Here is a 17,316-nt window from a genome sequence, read left to right as displayed (position 1 = left end):
CCAATTGTTAATCTACGTTCATCTGACAAAGTCCACACAATGTGGCAGGGGGACCCTGAAGATCATGAGTTTGGGTTGGCAGTTCCTTTCGGCCAAAGACTATAACAAATAGCCCACTGTCTTAAACTGCTGCAAATGCCAAAGTGAAAAATGTCAGGTCACTTATGTGTCCCCTGATTGGTGCTGGTTTGTGGTGCTATTTCAAGTGTAAATAGAGAATGGTGACCAGTTGCTCTCTATCACCACTTAGAAAAAAGCAAAATGAAGAATTTAAGTTAAAGATATATAAAGGGAAAGTTTCCAAATGCTAAGATTGTTAAACAGTGGAATGTGTTACTGAAGTTGCTTATGGAATATCATTCTCTGTTATTTTTCTAAAAATGCAACAGATTCTTACTTTTTGGTCTTGGATAAAAAACACATCTATCCCGAATTTGAGTGTACATTTCTAGGTTTAAATTCCTTCAATTATGTATTGCTGAAGGTCTCCAACTTATCATTAATGCATAAACATTTCTCCCCAAAGGAATTTTTCCTTAAACATCTGATCAGAATTTCAATAGTAAGGAATGTAGAACTGATTCTAATTTAATGGCTATCACCACTGAGACAAAAATGAGCGGTGATTCACATGACCTCACAAAAAAAGGAGTATCAAGCATTGCAATCAATATTGCTCCTATTAAATCACTTCCTTTGTCCTAACATGAAAATACGGTTACATGTGAAATAGGCTATAGAATTTTCTTTCTTAAAAGGACCAATAAAGAAAAATAATCCAATGAAGATGCATATTCAATAACACACCTGTTATTTTTATGCCTTAAAGTAGGGAGACAAAAAAGAACACGGGGCTCAGAAACCAGATGTCTGCATTAGGCAGAGATGAATTTTCAAAATCATGAGGACCTGAAATGTTCAGTTAAGCCCAAATATGTTTACATTCTAGTTGGGGCCCTAATTCTATTTCTGTTCATAGATGAATAACATAATAGGAATCATTCTTTCAGTTAGATTTTTCCACAGAAAATTGTTGTGAAGTTGTTTGGAATAAAGAAGAAAACAATTATTTAGAGGGTTTTTTAAAAATTAAAACTGATAAGCAGTTAAAAGGAAGGCTCAGCACACACACAGAAGTCTGCAAAAAGAGCATCATGCACACTGTTTTCTTCTTTATAAAGTAGCAAACAGAAATTCCCTTGGCTCCAAAGTGATCTCTGAAATAAAAGGGATCAACCAATCCAAGAATTCTTCGTTTTTGCTTCTATCACACGTATTCTTAGAAAGAAGACGCAGTTTTTGTTTCTCTGTGTGTGTGTGGTGTGTGTTTGAGTTACAAAGTATTAAGAACTAATTGTAGGCTGAGAAAAGACTACTTAAAGCAACTAAATAATTAAAACACTCAATCAACTGCTCTTTTGCTATAATTTGTTATTAGCAGGGGTAAAATTCCAGCTGAGTAAACTAGATGTGTCTTGTCCATTCAATACGCTACACCAGAATAAAAACATTGTTTTCTATCCCCGTGAACTATTTTCTATAAGTAGTTAATACTATAATTCAGGATACTGCATCAATTTTTGAGATTCTTTCTGCCACCTCCCTTGAAAAAGCTACTTGTCTTTGCCATTATTTCTATATACTCAAAGATTACACACTAATATTTTATCACTGATGGAAATCATTGTTATGAAGATAAAAATTTTAAGAAACATGTAATATAATGCAAATATTAACATTTTAGAAGAATTGTGTTAGAAGCTTTATATTTCTAATATATTATACCTCTAAATCTAATTTATACTCAGAAAACTAAAGTCATTTTATAATTTGAAATCCCCGAAAAAGATGATGGCCAATCTATTTAAAAATTATGTGGTGTTTTTAGCAGATGATGCCATGATCAGGCTTTCATGTCACCTTCATTGTGAACTTTCTGACTTATTGTCATTTATTTTATTCTTTTCTTTTATTCATTCAGGCAATTGAAAAATCGCTTTAGCTAACTGATGGTTTGCTGAAGTTCATTTGATGTAGGCAAATTATATATTTAAATGCCATCCAAAATATAAAAATACATAAAGTTCAATTAAAAACTTTTCACAATAAAATGAGCAAATTTTACACAACTTAGCAAAGGTGAAAATATAAACAAGAAAATAAATCTTGTTAGGAAAATAAAGTAAATGGAACGTACCTGTGGTCCAACAACACCCCCTGGCCCAGGAGGGCCGGTCTTGCCTTGAAACCCCTAAGGTAAAAAAAAATCTATAAAAGCTATCCAGGACACGAAGCATAAATTAAAATTCTCTGAGATAGTTGAATAATTCACATTAAAAGAAAGTCATCTTTTGGCTAAAAATACTTATTTTTAAATGCCTATGAATTATTACATTCCAGTTCTTTTTATATTTAAAATTTAACATCTTCACTATTGTACACTGTAGTCCTATGATTACTTTCAATAAGCTTAAAAAAGAAAACAAGAAAATGGGATGAAGCTGGAGCAAAAAATGTGTTCTTACCCCTCTTTCACTGTGTCAGACAACATAGAAATTTTAATCAAGAAATGTTTATGGATGAAATAAATGAGGATTTAGACATTCTTTGAAACAGTCCACTGGTTCTTTATACAGAGATAAATCTACAGTCTGTGATATTAATGCATTTCTCTTTCCTGCATTCCAACAATCTCATAAAATAAACAAGATATAAAAATAAATTTATAAAAAGAAAGCTTTGCATGCTTTGTCATTATTTCAACATTTTATCAGTGTTCTTTCTTAAAACCCAAAAAATATACTTACAAATGTACCTTGCATATAATGCAGTCATTAGAATAAAATCCAGTAGATGTGAGCACATGTACTCACTAAACAAGGCCTTTGGGCATATATTCTGGTATCTATATTTCTCTAGACTCCTGGGTTATTCATTCTGCATGACTGCATTATGATTAGCAAATTTCCTTCTCATGTGAGTTAACTGACACTTAACAGTTGGATAAAGATTCAAAATACTGACAGAAAAACCTGCCAAAGAACTGAATTAAAGCAAAGAGTATTTGCAAAAGTTTTATTCATTATAACATAAGATTGGAAATAAGAAAGTTATAAACCAAAGAGCAGAAACTAGCCCCACACTTGTATCATGAACTTCCAGATAAGTGTGATTACATTATTTATAAAAACAAAACTTAATAGCAGGAAAAAGGAAAAGAATCTGTATTTGTAATTAATTTAATTGATGCCATGGGGAAAGAAAACAAATTTCTCTTATTTTTAAAATACATTAATTCTTTTTTTTTTTTTTTTTGGACTTGAGGACACGGGGTGAGAGGGGGAAGCTGGGGCGAAGTGAGAGTAGCATCGACATGTGGGAAGCAGCAGCATAGCACAGGGAGATCAGCTTGGTGCTTTGCGATGACCTACGGGGTGGGATAGGGAGGGTGGGAGGGAGGCTCAAGAGGGAGGGGATATGGGGACATATGTATGCATATGGCTGATTCACTTTGGTGTACAACAGAAACTAACACAGTATTGTGAAGCAATTATACTCCAGTAAAGATCTATTTAAAAAAATACATTAATTCTTAAGACCATCAGGTTCCCACTTGAGTTATCAATAACAACAGCAAAGTGAATCAATTCAAGGGAAATATATTATAGCATTTACTTAGCTTGACTGCTTAATTTTAACTTTTCAGGAACTTAATGGTGTGGAAATTTGTACCCACATATGTAAGCATATATATACATAATATATTTTTTTTCTTTTTCACTGAGAGCTAACAGCTCTTAGTGCTGTTACTCTTATCATTTGTTTACAGCATTTAGTCCCACATCCTAGCTACTCCTTAGATGATCTCAATAACTTCCATGATCACAATTGTTATCAATGCCTTCTTATGCTTTTTCCTCAGCTTAACATTCTCAAAATTGTTCTCACTAAATGAATCCTCTCCTTTGATTTTCCACCTCTGTTCTCTCCCTTTATTAACAAAGTGACTTCAGATCCCAGACTTTCCTCAGGTCCTCAAGCTCAGTCATTTAATCCTACCATGTCATCTCAGAAACTCGCAAATCCAGCTTCCTCTCTCTTGTCGAGTAGACCTGTCTTATTTGAACTATACTCGCCACTTTCCTTGACCACTACAGTTTTTCAAGTCAGGTTCACTCACCTGTCCACTTGTTATCACGCCACAAAAGCAAATCTATTCAACTCGTTGCTAAGCATATGTCATGAAATATCCATTACCAACTCTACACAATCTCAACTTTCCCTAAACAGCCATGCACCACATGTTTGCATAACCTGTTCCCTCTGTCTGGATCGTCTTTTGCCCAATTTCTAATCACAGAGTTTGACATGAAGATGTAAGTGCAATCAGGACTTTAAAAAATTAGTCTTATAAAGTTTTTTCCTTAGTAACTGTGAGAGCAAGAATAGCACACGAAATTGATCACAATAATAATTAATTATGAAAATTAACTGATTAAAAATAAATGCTTAACTGAGGAAATCCTGTGAAAAATTTGCCACCCAGACTTGTACTCATATGTTCTAAGAGGGTGCTAGTACCTCTGAGTGAGAAACAGATTTGGAAGGAGCTGGAAAACATCATTGACCATAAGCCTGCTCATTCAAAACATTCAGAGTTTTGCAAGTATCTAATAAATCTGACACTGAGGATCTTACAAATGAACTATGTACAAGAAAACTTTTCTAGATCAGAATGGAGTGTGATTATTCTAATACTGTCATGTAATAAGACTTTCCTTGCCATTTAATTTTAGGATAATAAGTTAAATTATGTTTTTCAAAATCCCGAAAAACAGAAGTTAATTTGATACATGAGTAATAAAAATGGAACTCCTATTCTGATCACCTCTACAGTCAAAGCATGATTTGGCACTGTGTTTCGGAGACAAACGTGCGTTGTTTCAGTATAATAAAGACTATCTCTAATTATTCCTAGTGGTCTTAAAAAGCTTTAAATTGTAAGATGTCAGAATGAACCTTCAATTCAAGGATTTCTGAATGGGGACAAATCTCAAATATAATAAAATACTTTCTTCTTTAAAAAAAGGAAACATATATATCAAAATATAGATGCCCTAGATTCTGACTCTTGGACAAGACAATCTTTTGAATCACAGTCAACACAGAACAAGGTGAGAAAGAAAGGTTCCTGGTGATAGGGTGACTCACTATTGTTCTTAAAGTGGATTTGAAATCAGGAATACAATTTTCCAGACATAATTCTAGCTGTTGTTTACAAGAAACTACTAGATGAGAATATCCATCCTAGAAATATTAGTTAATATGCTAGTTTTCCACTTTAACTTTAAATGTTATATATAATATGGTTACTTTGGAGAGAAGCAGAAGCTCTTGATTAAATTAAAGTCAAAAGGGATTTTATAATAATTCTCTAGGTACCCCTTCCTCAAAAGACATTTTGGAAATATTTGAGAGGTATTCCCAAGAAGCTATACCACGACTTAGTTAAAAATGATTGACTGCAATATTTGAATGAGAATGCATTTGCAAATTTGAATGTGGATTATCCTCTAGAGAGTTTATTTCTTGCTCATCATGGAGATGTCTTTCTCAAGAGGAAACCCAAACAATTTTACTCTTTGGTCTCGCTAAAATTATTCTTGATTTTGCTTTTGTAATCCAAGACTTTGAAGTTTACAATCCGACTAAAACTAAGAAGTCATTACACTAAGAATTGTCACTTGATGAGCAAAACAGGAATTGGCTGCTGCTGCCAGATTGTTTACCCTATGTAGAAAATCATCATGTTTTCAGATCTGTTATCTGGTATTTCTATTGAACCCCAAATATGTGTTCATGCTGGCAGAATACCCTAAGATAATTTTGAGCCACACAGTCAAAGGTAGTCTGTGTTGTGGTTTCCTTAAGAAATCTGGATAAAATTAATCAATGTTAGGAACCAAGAATTGATTCCAAGGAAACATGCTAATCCATGGTGATTTCTTATTAGACTACCATCCCACTGCAACAGCCAGATACAAAGTTTTGTTAACAGTGGCAGAATAAATAAACAAAACCGCCAGGATTCTTAAACCATAGTTGAGCTGCCAGTTTCCCCGCTGTCCATCTCTGTTATACACATAAGTTGTTCAGAGAATGTATTTAATGTTATGTTCCCCATAATTTAAGTTACATTTTTTTTCCATTTCCATTTTCCTACTTGAGAGGAGAGAATGCATTTGACATAGTTCTAGACCAATTACAGCCTTACAGTTCCAACAGCAGGAAATGTTTCATCCCTTAATTCTGGATAGAAGAATATATTATCTGCACAGTTTATTGTAATGTGTCTCCTTTAGAGAGTGGAAGGGTGAAAGGGTAGGGTGGAATATATCTGTAACAAAGACTTATGTGAAAGGGTCAAGGCTGACAACCTTGTGGAGGTATCCAAAAGACAATGAGTTCTTTTCCATCAGCTTATCCCTTAAGTGCTGTTATTGAAAATAAGGAAAATCAAGTAACATCCACGTCCTCAAGTATATTTATTTAAATGTTTAGATACAAACATAGGTCTATTTATGTATTTCAAATATATTTTTAAAAGATTAAATGGAATTAATGTCACCATTGTCCTTAACCTGGTAATTGACTTGTTAATAATAAAGTATCTTTCTGTGAAATGATGAAGTGCTTGAGATAGAAAATTTGAATCAGAAGACTGGGGTCACTTACAGTCTCTCCACGTTGCCCAGGGTGTCCTGGCAGGCCATCCTTTCCAGGTGGTCCCTGAAATCACAAATATTAAACATCGAACGTCATAAATATTTCTTGAATTATTTACAATCTAAATACATGTTAGGCAATTTTCTTATATCTTCATTAGATATCTTATTTTGATTTTCTATTGACTTCATATACGGTAGAATGTGTATATATCTTTTTAGCATATCTATAGCTATAAATGAGACCAGGAGAAAATTGTACAACTGTAATCTGAATATTTTACATTTAAATTTCATTAGCATCTTTCTTTTCAAAAAGCATATTCATATTGGTTTGTATTTTTATTTTTGTAAAAATGTTAGTTCTTCAGTACTTGACAAATGAATATTTTTCCCTCTTCTTGGTGACGTGTTCCTAATACAATTTCTTGGGCACTGAGAGTTGGATACCAGAGATAGATATTGTCCTCTAGTGGTGGTCTGAGCTTCTAACTGACAAGAATGTGAAAGAAATACAAACTTATAAACAATGGCATTTTACTTCCCAGTTGCTTCAAGTAAAGGAAACAAGGTGCAATGCTCAATTTTAGAAGTCATCCGGACAAATTTTTCCCAGTAGGTTTTCTTAAATACCCTCTTGGAAGCATAATGTTTATTAAACACTGGAGAGCACATCCACTATGTTATCACCTTCAGTAAAGGATGCTATCTTTGTCATGACTGAAAAAAATAAATGAAGCCATTAACTGAGTACTTAAACAACTCTGTGAGGTTCTTATGTTTTAGGTACTTAGTAGAAATAGATTGCTTCTTTAGACTGCATTATGGATTATTCATCCTACTCAGAAACCATTAAGCACCAAGTTCAATTTTCAAAACATGTATAATAAGTATAGGCAGAGATATTCTTAGGTGAGAATGTCTGGATAAACGAAGAGAAACGATCATTGTAATAACATTTTTAACGATAACAGGTATACCTCTCAGTATGTTAATTATTTGAATAAACCTACTTATTTATTTAAAAATATATTATTTATGTAAATCTATTTCCAAATATCAATTCTTTGTAAATTGAGTTTGAAAAAAAGTATTTCAAAATAAGATCATTTTCACAGATAGCTTTTTTCCCACTGGAATAAGACTTTTTCTAGCTTGGTTATAACATTTCAGTGGAAAGCCTTCCCGACAGTGACTAGTACCAGCTCTGCTTCCTGATTGCATCTTTATTGACACATTGGTTAAATTACCAGCTCTAATTAAAGCCTGTTACGATATTTCACAAGATCATAGCTTGCTCAGTGATCTGTTCATATTTTCCAGGACCATCTCAGTGATTCTATTCCCATCCACCCAAAGGACCAAAACTGGAATGTTTTTAACCAAGTCCCCAAAATGTTCTTGGATATCATCTACCCATCCCTTCTTTCAAAAACATATATTACATATCTATGTATTAGGCATTAGGTGTATCGTTCTCGGTTTAGAGGTGAGACACATAAATAAGTAATTGATTGCTAGTGGACCTCATCTAGGTTCAGTATTTCAAAATAGTAAATAAAAACAAATCCTGTGCTCTATCACTATTTTGATACATATAGGAATAAATATGCCCTTAATTGAGGGCAGTAGTAAAAGTTTAAACTAAAATTATAAAGGGCGACAGCTAAAGGATAATAAACATGTCAGGTGTTTTTTTTCCACCACGCTAAAGTGCATCTCAAATGATGAGTTTTGTAATCAGTATAAGCCATTTACATGTTTTTTAGCAAATCTGTAAATATAAAAGTTAAATATCTCGTTATATTTGCTGGTGTGAAAAGTATAGATTACACTTTTATTGTAAAATATTATAACTCTTTAAAACAGTGATCTTACATCTAAAAAATGTCACGTGGGATGAATGCAACATGATTTTTAATGGCTTTCCTAGATATCCTGTGGGAGCAGTGTAAATAGACTATATAAAGAATTCATATCATCATCATTTTTCTTAAGTATTTATTCCTAATATTAAGTGATTAATACTAAGTAATTTTAATGGCTTCACACTACTATCCAATAAAATAAGCATATTAATTACCAAATAATTTCATGGCATTAATTTAAATATAATAATTTTATTGATCAAAATAGACTGCCCCTTTAATATTGTTGGTGAAGAGTAGTGACAACAAATTCATCTAAATGGGTGGGGGGGTGCATATACAGCAAAGCAATCTGTGAAGCGACACATAAATAAATGTTAAGATGTTTTTCACTTCACACTGGCACTGAGTTTTGACTTTTCTCTAAATAGAATGTATCTGATAGTAGTCATGTTATAAATCCTAATCACCTAATTTTTTTAATTGGAATAACTATATGCTGACACTGGCATGAGTTTAACAGACTCTAAACATGACCATTCCAAGTGCTTAATCCATACTCCACATGTGTCTGTGTGAATATATATATTTTTTCATCTATTTTTTATGTATATATCTAACATATATATGTGTATGTATATATATATATATATTTCCTGATTACAATGAAAATGAATCAATTAATTTGAAGGAAGAGGAGTTTGGTTCTATCCCTCTACCTGAATCCCTCCTAAATATCAAAGAAATGAAGACAGTTCTTTTCTATATGTTATAAAACTACATAGCAGAGAAATGATAGGTACTCATTTCATGCACTAATGTTTCATTTGTCAGAGAAATAGAGTATAAAACTCATTTTGTTTAGCAGTGAAAGCAATGTTCCTTAACAGTGTCATGTCTTTCCAAGCCAACTACATGTTTCTCAAGTGTAGGTATTTATTATACTTCTAATAGACAAAATGAGACAAAATGCATGCATGATCAATGGCTCAAAACTTGTTGAAAGATACATGAGAGAATGGACTGAAAAAGTTTGAGGAAAAAATGGCTTTCTTGACAATAAAATTATATTACATGAGGGAAACTTCTAAACAATTTGTACAAATATAAATGGTATGATAATGTTGAAGTTACAAGTATCACTGGATTTTATGTTGCTAAACAATGATCTATGCACATGGCTTCAAAATACTTATGAAAGAATCTTATGTGCAAAATCATTTTTGCAACAATATTTTTACTTCTCTGTATGTGCAACTTTGCATGACTTAATATTACATTTGGAACAAAACTGAAATAGTGAGTAAACAATATTATATGCAGACAGTATCTATATTATCCTTTGTTTAATACTAGCTATTTGTATTAATCCTTTCATAACACAATAATATAGATAACAAGTTTTCTTGATATGTTTGCTGTAATAGAGCAAGACTGTTAGTGATAAAAATAATATTTTAAACACAGTGTCTAAAATTATTTTAAAAAGTAAGAGAGTTTCAGCATTTAAGTCAGTATTTCACAATAAATAATTCATTTTTTGAATATGTGAGCTAAAATCACATTTGAAAGTAATCAGAGAAAGAGGGGGTTATTCAAACTCAATATAAAAATATTGGAGAACAAGAGTTCCCTGGTGGCGCAGTGGTTAAGAATCCGCCTGCCAGTGCAGGGGACACGGGTTCCATCCTGGTCCGGGAAGATCCCACATGCCGTGGAGCAACTAAGCCCGTGTGCCACAACTACTGAGCCTGCACTCTAGTGCCCGTGAGCCACAACTACTGAAGCCCTCGCGCCTAGAGCCCATGCTCTGCAGCAAGAGAAGCCACCGCAATGAGAAGCCCGCGCACCGCAATGAAGAGTAGCCCCCGCTCACCACGACTAGAGAAAGCCTGCATGCAGCAACGAAGACCCAACGCAGCAAAAAAATTAATTAATTTTTTAAAAATTGGAGAATATATTTATTTACTTATAAATGATTTTCACCATGTTTAAAAATATAATCATTTGTAACATTTACTTAAATTTCTAACATCTTAATTTATAATTTTCTGAATCGTTCATTTATGCAAGATTGTTACTGGACTATATTTGACTAACTATAATTATTTATATTATATATAATTATTAGAAATGAGAACATTGGGATGTACAATTTTTGAAATATTGGCATATATAAAAATCCTCACATAACTTCCTCTCACAAGGTGCATGTTGTTGTGGTTTTGCCAAAAAGATTCAGTTCAACAGATGTAGAACACAAACTTATGGTTACCAGGGGAGAAGGAGCGGGGAGGATTAAACTGGAAGAGCGGCATTGACATATACACACTACTATACATAAAATAGATAACTAATAAGCACTTACTATATAGCACAGGGAACTCTACTCAATACTCTGTAATGGTTTATACGGGAAAAGAATCTAAAAAAGATTGGATATATGTATATGTATAACTGATTCACTTTGCTGTACACCTGAAACTAACACAACATTGTAAATCAACTATTCTCCAATAAAAATTTTAAAAAAAGATTCAGTTCAAAAATCAGTTTAAAATATTCAGCCAAAATCTATATCAATGTGCCGCTAAGTGAAAATAACCAGGATGTGAGTAAAACTGTCACTAGGAATTAGTTATTGGTATTATTACATTGAGAAAACATTTGGTTCTCAAATCACTGAGTGAAAATTTTAACTATACTTAGTTTCCTACAGCGTAGATAATATTCAAACTATGTTGGTCTTATTCTCAGCCAAAACATTTTTGAACTTTGCTATTCAAAGTATGGCCCATTGACCACTGTGGCATCATCTAGACATTTGCCAGTAATGTCAAGTCTCAAGACCCATCCCAGACCTACTGATTTAAAATCTACATTTTTAACAAAATACCAACATGATTTACGTGCACATTAAAGTTTGAATAGCATTGTCTACTCTGGACTAGAACAGTGGTTCACAAACATTAGCATGCATCAGAACTACCTAGAGAGTTCGTTAAGACATAGACTGGGCCCCTCTCCTAGAGTTCTGATTAAGTGAGTGAGGTGGAGACAAGACGTTGCATTTCTAACAAATTGCAAGTGCTGCTGATCTTCTGGTCCAGGGACCACACTGTGAGAACAATTTCCTTAGACAGGTGGGTGCTATGGTTTGAAAGTCTGTGTCCCCTTGAAATTCAGATGTTGAAATCCTAACCCTCAAAGGTGATGTTATTAGTAGATGGAACTTTTGGGCAGTGCTTATGTCACCTTCATGGAACCTTCATGAATGGAACTAGTGACTTATAAAAGAGGTTCCAGAGAGTAGACAGTGAAAAGTCTGCTACCCGAAAGAGGGTCTTCACCTCACCATTCTGGGATGCTGATCTTGGACTTCCAGCCTTCAGAACTCTAACAAATAGATTCTACTGTTTATACACTATACAATCTGTGTTTTTTTGTTATAGCAGCTGGTATGGACTAAGACAGTAAGTTGATTCTAACTCATAAATAAACTGAATAGGTTGCCAAAAAAAAAAGAGAGAGAGAAAAAAGCAGCTGAGTACTGAGCATGTCCTATATTCCCACGAATATTTGTGCGAAAGTAAAAGATTTCAATTAACCTTGTGAAAATATTTGATGAAGATATTCTACAGACTGTGGTTCTAAACAAATTTTATAAAAAGGAAATGATTCAGGAAGGGTTATCATTACATTTTCTAAGAAAAATACATTATAGAGGCAAAAATAGTAAATACAAATAAATAGATCTTAATGTGATATAAGTAATGTCAGAATGTTGGAGGATATTTAGGAAGTGACATTTTGAAGAAGGATACATTGGATAATGGAAGCTAAAAAAGAAATTGATATACCAAATATTTAAGATTCAGTAATGATTTTTAATGCTGTCAATAATATTCATTGCAGTAGAAGAGTAGTTGAGAGAATAATATTCATGTTGTTCTAGTTTTGATATACTTTGAAGGAATATTTAATAAGATATATTTAAATTAGATTCAGAAACATTTGATAAACTTCATAAGCTGAAAATACATACTCTTTGGCATTATTAAGCACAATTTTGTTTTTATAGGAATTTTTATCCATATTTGTATCCAGATACTATTTAATATAAAAGCTATGACTTTCAAAATTTGAAAACATTGTCAAATGAAGAAAGAGAAAGAAAAACCATGGCACTTACAGGAGGGCCTTTTGGTCCAGGGAATCCAACTGGACCTTGAGGTCCTTGAGGACCCTGAAGAGAAAAAGCAGTGGGGAAATTTAAGAATATACCTTATAAGGCACATCTTTACAGGTTGCAGTTTATTTCTACAGATAAAGAACAATATAAAATACAGCTTCTTTACCATAATGGCAGAACAATTGCATTACAACAAGAGAGTCTAGGGTAATTTAAAAGCAAAATGGATGATCTTCCATACTATTCAGTACTCAAAACTGCACACCACATCAATGGTCTTAGCTGGAGAACACTGTAAATATTTAGAATTCATATTAAAAGTGAATAGAACATGGATGTATCAGGAACCCTGTAGATAATCTACTTTCAACACTGGCTACAAACATCCATAAATGGAGGATATTTCAAGTCCATAGCCCCCAAAAAGAAAAATTATTTTTAAAATTGATTCTATAAATGTTCTGACTCTAAAGTCATACAAAATTAAAAGAAAAAAAAAATGACTATCTCAAAAAGACCATAGAGGATACCTTTAACTAATCTCTATATTTACAATGTATTTATTTTTGAGGATGTCACTATCTCATTTTACTCATGTATAAACTTCTTTTGTAGATAAGACGAAAAGAACATTATTATATAATTATTCTCATTAACATTAAATCCAAATATACATTTATAATATTGTTCTTGACTTGATGCTTAATTAACTATATTATTCAACACTTAGATTTACATATCTTTAAAAGGCGTAAAGTAAACCCTATTACAAGGACTACATTGGTCGCAGCAAAAGGATGGTGAAAGATAATCCTTTATATGACCAGAACATGATAATTATATTCCTAAAAGGAATATATATAAAATGGAACATAATATAAATAAAATTTCTTAAGTAATAAAATTATGTTAGGATTTATTTATACTTAAATAAAAAATAAGGTTTACTAAAGTTGATCTTTAATATAATTTACTCTCTTCAATTTATCAATTTAGCCTTCCCACAGGAAATTTCATTACCATTCTCAAGCCAATGCTAGTTCAGAAATCAGCACAAATTATTGCTGTTACCAACATCTTATCTTAAAATCAAAAAGAAACTTCAAAGTTAGATATGTCATTAAAAAAATAGATATCTCATGTAATTACCAAAAACACTGGGAAAATATTTGGAACTTAGAAATTTTGGTACTCTCATTAAAATATAAAACTATCATTCTTAAATATTTATCATAAGAGCAAGAAAATTATAAACCAAAAACCATTTTAAATTCAAAATTTAAAATATAGTATTCCTTTAGGTTATATAGTAAGCTCTACTATCCTAATTTTATAAATTGTCATTTCTTTACTTTTAATTTTTTGCTCCTTTTCAAAATAAAACTTTATTTTGAATTTAAATTTCTTAAAGAAAAATTTCAAAAATCACTTCTCCAGAGAAAATAAAGAAGAAAAAGTAGGTCTTTCTACATACAATTACACAAAAACATGTTGAAACATTCTCTTTGTATTAATCAAAATAGTTTCCAGGTGAGGTAGAAATTACGTAAAGACTCAGTGTGTAAAGATAGTGTTGGAACCCAATTAGTGTTGTCAGATAAAATACCAAATGTTTAATAAAATTTAAATTTTAGATAAATAATGAATAATTTTAATATGTCCCAAATATTGTAAGGGACATACTTATGCCACAAATTATTCATTGTTTACTTAAAATTCAGTTTATTTGGGTGTCTTAGTTGTTTTGTTTTTATTTTGTTTTGTTTTGTTTTTGCTAAATCTTATCATCTTAGACCCAAGTAAAAGCTGTATTAACTAAATCTTTAATAGCAGGCATCCATGCTCTGCAAATCATGAGTATGAGGGATCATATTTAACTTGTAGAATATCCTAATGGGTGTTTATATATATAATATATATTATTTTTACATATAATACTATATATATATATACACACACATAAATATATTTTTAAAGAAGGTCATTGAAATGGGCAAAAATGGGTATTTTTCATTTCTAATCCAATGGTACTGCAAAATTCTCTCCTTGAACCTCCCAAGTCATATAGTTTGAAGAAAACATTTTTGTGATATTACTTTCATTGTTCTTCAACTGTGTGCCTAAGACATAACAAATAGTTCATGATGCTTAAAATTCTTTGCAGAAAATGAGGCTATATTAGGTAGAAAATGTCTGATCAACTACACAGAACACAAGAAATATATTCTGTGTACTTAAAACATGTATAAATGTTTCTTGGGAATGGTTTCAAGCTTACTTAAAAAATTTTTTTGAAATCAACCTTACTTTGATCCTCAGAATATACTTTTCTTATTCTGAAAGTGTCTTTACAATTACAAGCGATCACGTTCTTGGGTTACACTGTTGTGTTCCAAAATAAAATCATAAAGATTTACAGTTGATCATGAAATTTTGGAATGTATAAACAAAATATGTAAAGAGAATAGTTTGCGCGTTAAAGGCAAAACTCTTAGTTATGCTACAATTTGTTAAATGGTTCTACTCCATTTAATGATTTAGCCATTTTAATTAATTTAGCTGTATATTCTTATTAAAATGACTTTGACATAAAATATTTCAAATGTATTGTTTTATTTATGAAGTCAAAATGTACAGGATGAACTTAATTTAGGAATAGTTTATCAAGAGTGAGAAACATTTAATAGAAAGTTAATTAAATTTGAACCAAAGATTTGAAAAAACTGGAATTAAATGTTTATTCTTGAGTCCAATCTAGTGACTTTTCTTCACAAATAGAAAGTTTATTTTTTTAAAAATTACTTATTCTCAGCTTTAAGTTATACGTCAGAGGGTATTTCTGTTTTACTTTTTGTGAAACATCTATTATAAATTTCAATAATATAAGAATGTATAATATTAAAATTATAGAATATTAAGTCATGATCTAATTTCTTTGTCAGTAATACAGAATATTTAAAATTCTTTCAAGAGGATAGTTTTTAAAAAATCTGGCTACAAAAAATGCTATATTTTGCCAAAAAAAACAAAACCAAATAAAGGGCATGCTTACTTATGTATATTTAGCTTTATTTTATATCAATTGAAAATCAAATTACTAAATATTTTTCCTATTTACTGGAATAGATGTTTTATTTTGATTTGAATGTATATTGATTGTGACTTAATGGCTACTGGTAGCTTGCATTTTACCAGCATAATGCTGCTGCCAGCTCCAGGAACAAAGTGAATATCAGTATGGAAAGCAAGAGGAGTGGAGAAGAAGGCATAGGTGTTACATGTGTATTTAAAAGAAAACAATTATTTTTGTTTAAAAGTTGATATCATAGGCCAATTAGACATATAATTTCTCTCATTTCTATAACAAAATTAGTAGCACATAATTGATTAAGCTTTTTTTAGGAAAGTAAATAAGAATAGGAATTTTTAAACTCTGACTAGATTTTGTGGATGACTGTGTACATGTATTTGCAGACACATGTAACTGTAACTTTTCCCAGAAATTTAAACATTTGCAACATACTAATATTTACTTTATATGATATGACTGTATCGTACTTACTCTTTCACCAGGAGGGCCAGGAGGACCATCACCGCCTGAAGTGCCCTGGCAACAACAACACAAAAACCGGAAAAAATCAGTTTTGATTCCTTCTGTTAACATGCATCCTCTGGAAGAGGAACTTACAGGAAAGCCCAAATCGAACAAGTGCTGATGATACCTTTGGACCAGGTTTCCCAGTGGGACCTCTCGCACCTCTTGAACCTCGAGGACCCTGCACATAAGAGCAAAGATGAAATTGATCTAGTTCCAAGCAGATCTAAAGGCAAGGGATCAGTTTTTATTTTTGAAGAAAATAAGAGAGTTAAATGAAAAATGAAAATCATTATTTTAAATCAAGGTACTTACCGTTGGACCACGTTGACCCCGAGGGCCTGGTTTGCCAGCTACACCCTGCCAAAGACAGTTCAAACAGTTTCAATACGCAGTATATCACAGTAAATTGTGAGTCTGGTGCTGAGAGATAGGTACTCATGTAAGAACATTTACATTAGATAGTCCAGAACAATATACTTGTATATCATACCCGGGCACCTTTCTCTCCATTGGCACCTGGAAACCCAGGAAATCCAGTGGAACCCTACAAAAATAAAAATAATAAACAATGAGTACAGTAACTAACATTTTTAGCCACAAGCTGAAAGTCTTTTGGAACACAATGATTCTCACAAGCTGGTAGCATTCAAATCAAAAATATAATTTAAGATACCATACAACCTCCATTCATGTATTTAAAAATGAACTTACAGTGACACCTGAAATCCTGGAAGCATTGAAAACATGAATTGATAAAACATTTTAGTTTTTAACTTTAAGGAAATTAATTAATCAAATATATCATTTCTCATATTAGTAAACAGCAATTAAAGGGCATTTCATATAAAATAAATTTTTGGCTTATAATTCTACATACTTGCTTCAACTCTGAAAAAAGTTTTATTTTTCACAAGCATGAATAATCAAATATTA

General features: G+C 31.9%; 1 protein-coding gene across 2 annotated transcripts in view; it reads right to left on the bottom strand.

Annotated features, from left to right (window-relative positions):
• Positions 1–17,316, bottom strand: part of COL11A1 (collagen type XI alpha 1 chain) — a 212,859-nt gene that overhangs the window by 68,153 nt on the left and 127,390 nt on the right. For both annotated transcript variants that reach the window (XM_061183781.1, XM_061183782.1), the window contains 7 exons: positions 16,874–16,927; positions 16,696–16,740; positions 16,508–16,561; positions 16,348–16,392; positions 12,786–12,839; positions 6,736–6,789; positions 2,198–2,251 (listed from right to left, as the gene is read on the bottom strand). In XM_061183781.1, coding sequence (XP_061039764.1) covers positions 2,198–2,251; positions 6,736–6,789; positions 12,786–12,839; positions 16,348–16,392; positions 16,508–16,561; positions 16,696–16,740; positions 16,874–16,927 — 360 coding nt within the window. The remainder of the gene's footprint in view (positions 1–2,197; positions 2,252–6,735; positions 6,790–12,785; positions 12,840–16,347; positions 16,393–16,507; positions 16,562–16,695; positions 16,741–16,873; positions 16,928–17,316) is intronic.

The sequence above is a fragment of the Eubalaena glacialis genome, chromosome 3 (assembly GCF_028564815.1).
Source record: "Eubalaena glacialis isolate mEubGla1 chromosome 3, mEubGla1.1.hap2.+ XY, whole genome shotgun sequence".
Taxonomy (NCBI): domain Eukaryota; kingdom Metazoa; phylum Chordata; class Mammalia; order Artiodactyla; family Balaenidae; genus Eubalaena; species Eubalaena glacialis.
Note: the sequence above shows the minus strand (reverse complement) of the source record. Positions and strands in the feature narration are given on the sequence as shown.